The following is an 8,484-nucleotide window of genomic DNA, read 5'->3' as shown; positions in this document are numbered from 1 at the left end:
CAATTTGTGGTATTTTAGTAATGAAGTCAATGTAGATTATTTGCCTTGGTGGACCAAATAAAATGATGTGGTGGGCCCTCGCACCTTGAGTTTGACAACTTTATGTTTTTTCTTTCTTAGAGACTTATGGCTTGACCAATCAATTGAGGATGAAACTTTTTTGAATGCCTCCTTGATTCACTTGTTGAAACTTTGAACCTTTAGAAAGTCAAACTCAGGGATTAAAAACAATTTGGGAAGTCAAATTACTACGTCATGGTCAAGAAAAAAGTAATGTGTACATTCTGGTTCCTTAATATGAAGAGAACATTAGTGAACCTGTTCCCGTTATAAAGTTTCATTCTCTGTCGGTTTTGCTGATGCGGTTTTGTTCCAGCTTTACGCCAGTGATGAGTACAAATGTACGGAGCTTGTTCTATCGGCACATGAGGGAATAATAGCTCACAGTTAGGCTCTATACACAACAGTCACACCTCACTGGAAACCATTACTGCAACGGAAACCAAATCATTGCGGGGCACAGCGAGAGAGGACCGCTTGTAAGTGGGTTATCTCCTTCAATCATCATTCTTGTGAGACTGGAGTCTTGTCACCAGTTTCACCTTCCAGAGGGACATAATCTTCTTTTTATTGACATGTCTTTCTTTTTTTGTTGTTTTTGAATTGACCAAACAATGATGACGTGGTGGAGGGAATAGCATTTTAAGGAAGTAAAAAAGCTAGTCTAGAATGGGAAAAGAAAAAGATATTGTGAATCATGGAGAGACACGACTGTTTCATAAATTCCATCAAATTGTTCTTTTGTGGTTGCACGTGTTGCATAGATCCTGTCAACTTGCAGTCATTGGCTGGCAGCTAAGCACGGGAGATGGATTGTGATGTTGATGTATTTACTTTCACCGTGCTGACAGCGACCTGTTCCTATACGGCCTGATTGACTGGGTATCATCGCAGCAGCCAGCATAGCTTTGTTTAACCCGGTGAGACAGCGGACGGTTTGCTTATTCACTCATGAGCCGTCCATGAAGATGAGGGGAAGACCTTCGATCTTGGCTGACATTGCTGGCTTGGCAGTCGAAGCAGTTCACTGATGCACTACATTTGGATAGGGATCATTGTTCGGAGACAGAATTTATAAATTCTGATGCGATCTGCATCACTGTAATTGGACACAGGATATCAAACTGTATGAAATTATTCACATGTTTCTAAGGGGAAAAAATTACTCTAAAAATAAATGTCTATTTAAAGTTAGATAGGTATAACTCGAGACCGACTATATTAGAAATATTCTTATTTGTGAAATTCAATTAAAATGTGAATCAAAAAAAGGGGTTCTACACACCACACCGGCCTGAGAGGGGTTTTGAACCCCAACATCAGAAATGTGAGCCAGATGTGCAGACCACTACACCACCATGCTGCCTTGGTTATTCATGATTCCGTATGCAATTAGAATTAACTGAGTTATTCGGCCACAGTATATGATGCTACTTATGGAAGCCCATGACAGAAATGTGTCCCCTTAATGGGCTCCTGACGCACACGCACGCACACACATTGCCTTGTCAGCGAACCCCCTCTAGTGCCGAGCCTCCTGTACAGACGCGCACACGTCGCCGCGCGCTTCATCTCCTCCTCCTGAGCTCCTCATCGTCATCCTTTCAGAACCTCGCTCGCTGCTGCTGCTGCTGCTGCTGCTGCAGCGGTTCGGACCGGAGGCACAACGAAATACGATAGGGACACCACCACCGCGCGCGCGATGTAGCCTCAGTCAAAAAAAAAAAAAAAAAAAAATTGCGCAATGCTTGAAGTGGTGCAGTAACTTAGGAGCTGACGGGGAATGTGCGAAGTTTCTATCAGCATAGTGGTTCTTGACTGATAATTGATTTTTTTTTTTTCTCCCCAACTTCCCCCTTGGCACCTTTTTCTACTGCTACAGGGCGAAGGGATGGATCTCATGATGAGCAACAAACAGGACCAAATGTAATTCAGGAGCAGAGCCAGTGGTGCATTTTGGACGACCCTGCCGCGCTTTTTCTCACCGGCCACGCTCGCTCTCGGCTCCGCTGCAGCCGGTGGCCGATGTTGCAGCAGATATGAGTGTTGGACCAAGATTTGTCCCCGTTGCACTTTTTCTTGGAATTGTCCTCACTCGCCGTGGCCATTGCAACCAAGGTGAGACACTTTTACACATGCAGTTTCGAATGATTGTGTCATATTTATTGGAGACACCCGCGGTACATGTTTCCAAAAGGACATTATCCAAAACTCACATGCATGTTTAAAAAAATGATCTAACTTTTGTACTGTCTGCTTGGAAATGCATAGAAAACGGTGTTGTTGTTTTTATATGTAAAAAAAAAAAAAAAAAGTATAATTAAATATTTTTACCTAAACATCCATCAGTACTTGTATTAAATATTGTCATTAAAACTTTACATAAATAACTTGTTTTATAAAAGGGATAAGCTGACAGTCCACATTCAAATACTGAGATGTCATGTAACAGAGATGTCCTGTAGTTTTGCCGAGCGCCATCAAGTACATGACTACCTGCAAAATATTCCAAACTTCCATGATTTATTGGTAGCCACGCACATATACAAAAATCGGACAGCATAATGACAAATGAAAAGCAAGGAAATAATCTCCATGTAGGTGATAATACAAGATGATCAAATGTAAGCTCGGTGTTGACAGCTTGATTTAATTACACTTCTGTACACGCATACACACAACAGGACAAGCATAGACTGAATGATAAGTGAGTGAGAGAATGTGAGTTGTCTTACAAATCTATTTTATGGTGGGTGGGTAAGAATACTCCATACAGTCAGTGGTTGAGAGCTACCAACAGGTAAAATTGTTCTGTTCACTTTGATGGGTCACATGATGCTTCCAAGTGTTTATGGTAGCAGGCGGATGGCGGAAATTAGAATGTGTGTTTGTGATTGTGTTCATACTCCCACACTTTCCTCTGCGCATCTCTATTGTCGTTTACGTGTGTGAAAGTATTGACATGGAAACTATTATGTATTGTCCTTTTAGGGATCCCACTACTTTATCTAGCTTCAATAAAATAAGCTGGTTTGTTTTAGATCTCTGCACAGACTGAAAGATTGGATTCTGTCTTTCACTCTTTTGTATTGACCGCATGCGTTGAGGTCTCCTGGCACAATTGCCGTCATCTTCCACCGAGTGGTGCGGCTCAGTGGGAAGATTTGTTAAAAGTTTCATTATGAACTCAGGTGGAAATCTGTCCTGGTATTGATTTTGTTATTACTTTGCCCAATTTAATTTGAAGTGTGCGATTGTGCTCACTATAGTCAAGTGGTTGCTTGAAAACAATTCATTCATATCTCTACTAAGAAGGTGTGTTTTCATTGGCTACATTTGTTGGTCTGTGACTTTGCATCTTTGTTATTAATTTTGCTGATTACGTGGAAATTAATGTTGATTAATTGCATCTTGAGGCAAAAGTGACAAGTGCACTGCTTGTCTGCACTGTCAGCACTGTTGATTCAGTCTTAATTAGTCGGCATGACATCAGAGGAAGCATTGTTTTCCTCAATCATTACTGCGCCAAAGCACTCATTTTACACTAAAAAGATTTCACGGTACACCACCACCAAAAAGAAATAATTAGGCTCTTATCTTTATTTAGACCACAAATTGAGTGAAATCTAGGCCTGTTTAATTGAACACAATGTTAATAGATTTGCAGGATCATGAAAAGGATATTTCCTTAAATCATGCTTTCCTTTCATTGGCTATAGTGATATTTTGTGTGCTTATACGCTGAAGGGAAACAGAATCAAACATGATTCTACTCAGGGTACGCGCGAGTAAATTGATGCTTTTGAAATCAGGCACGAAGAACTCCAGAGGCCTAAGTTTTCAAAGAGAAAAAAAATAGGACCCTTTTCTGGCTGTTGGGATTGCAATTAAAAAAAAAAAAAAGCAATGCCATCTGTAGGTTTGAACAGTGTAGACATCATTAATTTGTCTCAATTTTTTTTTCTGCCCCCTAAAGACGACAGCAACAATTTTCTCAATAATGAAAATTCAAGACTCCAATTCACTAACTTGATTCCGTGAGAGCCTTTTAGGGACGGTGCAATGGTTATCTGAAGATGAGGTCTTTGTTGCTTATTTCTGACATTGCTGAGAATGTGATTGTTCTTCGCGAGGCAGAGTTTCAGGAATTACAAATGAAGGATGTAATCCATCCTTGGCTAACGTGTGAGTCATGGGGAAGATCTAACAAGCTCGGTGAGAAAGTCTGAAGGCAGCCACAAAATCACGCTAGCAATACACTAAGTAATTTTAAGAGGGTATGAATACAGTGCAACAAAATACAAAGCATGTTTTAATTATTAAAGGGTTTTTCATTGTAGTGCTGCCATATCTGTTTAGATCAAGTTCAAAACCTTTGATTCCATTCTGAGGTAGCTACTTTGTAAGGAAAAATCAATTTGACAATCAAAGACATCAGAACGTTGACTTGCATGCAATGAGAGCGCATGTGTGTGTTTGAATTCTTAATGCAGGGAGAATGACCTTGCGTTTATTTTCAAGATCAATTCAATCAATCAAACTGTATATCTTTTGACCAAAACATCGCGTTTTAAATTTTATTTTAAAATATATTCAAAATATTATATTAGTAATGCAACACTTTTTTGAGATTCTTCTTGGTTACTGCTTCTAGTTTGACACCTCTGAATTTATTTCTAACAGCCTCTGATATTTCCATCCATCCATCCATTTTCTGTACGGCTTAGTCCCCACGGGGGTCGCGGGCGTGCTGGAGCCTATACCAGCCGTCATCGGGCAGTAGGCGGGGGACACCCTGAACCGGTTGCCAGCCAATCGCAGGGCACACAGAGACAAACAACTATACGCACTCGCACTCGCACCTAGGGACAATTTGGAGTGCTCAATCGGCCTACCAAGCATGTTTTGGGGTTGTGGGAGGAAACCGGAGTGCCCGGAGAACACCCACGCGGGCCCGGGGAGAACATGCAAACTCCACACAGGGAGGCCCGGAGGTGGAATCGAACCAGCACCCTCCTAACTGTGAGGCGGACGTGCTACCCAGTGGCCCACTGAGCCGCCCCTCTGATATTTATCTCTGTATAATAAGACCCAGTGTAACCCATGTCTGCTATCTTGTGGTAACTAGTGGTATTACAACTTAAAACTACATTTTACAACACTTCATTTCTATAGAATTCTGCTAGTGTTTACTTTTTAAAATCGTCATAACATCTGGAAAATAACATTTTCCACTCACTGATGAGCATTTTTAGAAAAAGCTCAAACCTTACATAGCAGGATAACCTTATGATGATCTTGGTGATCCCTGCTTCAGCTTATATTAAATATTATTGAATGTCATGGCCCATGCACAGCAACTCCTCTGTGTCTTAAGTCTACGTTAACACCAAAGGTAACACGACGCTTCACCTTGCGTTTCTTGTGAGTTTACTGACGGAAGGCTGTGAACGTTGCTGCTTCATTAACGTAGCTGCTTCATTTGCGCCACGGCAGACAGGAAACAGTGTCATGTGGTTAAGTGATTAAATTTACAACGCCGTACTATGTGTGGTGCAAGTTTTTTTTTTTTTTTTTTTTTTTTTACACAGCAGCGATCAAAGCCAAACCCAAAGACCACACTTCCCAAGTACCACGGTGAGCTTGGAAAAACTATATATATTATATATATATAGTATAGTATATATATAGTTATATATATTATTTTTTTCAGAGAGGATTTAAGTAATCTTAGTTTTCTAACTATCATGATTGATTTTGATTTGTATTTGGACTTGTTTTCTGTCTTGTGGTTCATGGGTTGTCCTTTTTGTTTTTTTTCTACCTGTGCTCATCTACCAATCAGCTTCCTCAACCACTTTGTCATGTCCAAGTGTTCCTTGTTCTTGTCCATTTGTTTGTGTTGAGCTCATTGCTTCGTTTCTATCTTTGTTGGATCATTGTTTCTGCCGTTAGTTATCATGTCCATGTGCATTGGTGAGTTGAGCTGTGTGACAGCTTTTTTTTTTTTGCAGTCTTGCAACATGTGTCTGTCAAAAAATAATGACTGGAATCAGGACACCAAAATTTAACCTCATTTATGTAATGGTTCATTCAATTAATGTGTTTAGGATTAATTTGTGGTGGAAATGAACCACTTGCTTGTTCAAATTGGTATTTGTGAAATCTTCTTTATTTTTTGTATTAAATTTAAAAAATGTGCCATCTTCCATCCCCTAGAGGAGGAAGCCAAAACAAGTTCCTTTCATTCAAACGTTTTTTTCCGTTGGCGAATAACCTCACATTCCTTTTGATGATCAATGGAAAGAAACATGGCTATTCTCTAGGGGTGGTAGCCTCCTCCTGCATCATGTCAAACGTTTTGAGTAAGTGCCTCGTCTGCAGGTTTGGGTTTGAGGACTTGAGCGAAGATTAAAGCAACTCTGTAAAAGTTCATTTGAGGCTTAGAAGCAGTTAAGTCATTTTCGGTGCATGTAAGTTTGTCATTATTTCCATTTAGGACAGATGTACTTTCTTCCACAAAATATCATTAATGTTGGTTGATGTGCTAAATGTACTGCCGAAGGAACTGACCCGCAGCCAGCATGACAGTTTTTTGGGAGAATGCAAATTTACATGAAATAAGAGCTGTACAAGACTGCCGACGGATATGTTGCTATTTCAGGGTGTTTGTAAGGCGTGCTAGGGCTCTAGGACAGACAGGAGATGTCATCATTCCGCTAGAGCTCCATTTATTTGTGAGTTGGCCGGCTCATGTTCTATTTATATCAAACCAGCTGAAGTCCCGGCGGACCCCCTGCTTCAGGCAGAGTCTGTGGGTGCCCTCCTGAAAGTCTAACTCTTTGGAGGGTAGGGCAAGGGATTGATAGATATGTATTGTATATCGAGGCAAATCTAGTGCACCCTCTTGTAGTCATACTGCAAGAGTGGAAGCACGAAATAAAAGGCGAAATATGAATCTGCAATCACGGAATAGATTTAGGCTCAAAATAATTAATATTTTGCCCATTTTCAACAACAAGTTTTCAGTGAAATAAACATACCATAAATCGTCGCATCCATCATTTTTTATTAATTCAATGAAATCGAAGGTGCTCATCGTAGCATGTGAGCCAACCCTCAGTAATCAGGCCCTCCCCCAGGGAAGGTACTGGGCAGGTAAGCAGCACAAAGTGGCCTAATGATGCCCAATTAAACCAGTGGCTTTTGCCAGCTCGTCTGTTCAACCTGGCAGTGGCTCTGACGTGACATTCACAGGCATAGGAAAACAGAGAGAAAAATCCAGCCACCGTGAAGCAAATATTAAACCGGGCTCAAAGAACAGCGGGGACCAAAGTAGAACAAATTCAACAATAAAGCCTCGCATGCTAGTCTCGATGCTATAACGATGATATTATATCCTGAGAGAACACGTGTTTTCAAATTAAACATTTATAGGACAAATTAAAAGCCGAGTGCTTGCTATTCATGTCACAACAACACAAAAACTGAAAACCCAAGTTTAAATAAATAAACAAACAAAACTGAACATTGCAAGGCAGACAAAAAAGACATGAGTCTATTTTCTGTGTTGTTTGTCAAATTGAGAGATGTGGGCTGCATGACAGTCAGCGACACGACAAATTGGCTACAAAAACGAGAGTGAACAATTTTCAACCTTAGAAAATGGTTATTATGGCCTTCTAAAGTAAAAGCATGATGAGACACAATGTGTGTGTGCGTTTGCCAGATCATCTTTCAAGAAGGTGAGCAATGACCATGTGCCAAACAAATCCCATGATGCAGTTGCACCACCACTATATCATAGAAGCTCCTTCAGAACTGGATTGGCTGATGCCAAAAAATGTCCCATTTTCTTCTACGCTTGCCTCCATCTTGTCGGAGAACCTCCGCAGAGATGTAAATGTCACTTCCTTTCTACCCAGTTTGTAATTGATAATGATGTATACAGTGCTGAGCCGTTACTTGAAGCGCTGTCAGTTGCAATTCTGTAGCTATGTGATGATTATATGACTATACAGGAAATATGGTTACTTAGAAAAAATTGTCAGTCTAATCAGCCTGTATTACACCCCCCCCCCCCCCCCCCCCCACCCGCAGCCCTAAAGGCCAGTTTCACAGCTCTACACGGACGTTGTTATGAAACACTGATCATGCTTTGATTTGCCAGAAGTGTGCAAGGCTTGTGTGTTTGCGTGCGATTCACTGTGTAAAATTGTCAGCCGACGGTCGCTCAAAGACAGATTTAGGAAGTAAGCGGTTTGTTGCTTATCATCAGATTCTACTTTGATTACTCCGAGCAGAGAAATTTGTTATGCGGTTCATGCCACTTCAAGTCGAGTGTGCAGTACCATCTCTGCTATTTCTTAATCTCAATCAATTGCTTGATAAAACTAGGGAGGATCGAATTTTCACTATTTCTCC

The 8,484-nt window shown here is 40.7% G+C and overlaps 1 protein-coding gene across 1 annotated transcript in view; it reads left to right on the top strand.

Moving 5' to 3' along the window:
- Nucleotides 1–1,620: 1,620 nt before the first annotated feature.
- Nucleotides 1,621–8,484, top strand: part of epha6 (eph receptor A6) — a 68,886-nt gene continuing 62,022 nt past the window's right edge. The window contains exon 1 of the mRNA XM_037280938.1: nucleotides 1,621–2,178. Coding sequence (XP_037136833.1) covers nucleotides 2,100–2,178 — 79 coding nt within the window. The 5' untranslated portion in view covers nucleotides 1,621–2,099. The remainder of the gene's footprint in view (nucleotides 2,179–8,484) is intronic.

Source organism: Syngnathus acus, chromosome 21 (assembly GCF_901709675.1).
Source record: "Syngnathus acus chromosome 21, fSynAcu1.2, whole genome shotgun sequence".
In the NCBI taxonomy this organism is placed as follows: Eukaryota; Metazoa; Chordata; class Actinopteri; order Syngnathiformes; family Syngnathidae; genus Syngnathus; species Syngnathus acus.
This window is presented reverse-complemented; position numbering and strand designations above follow the sequence as displayed.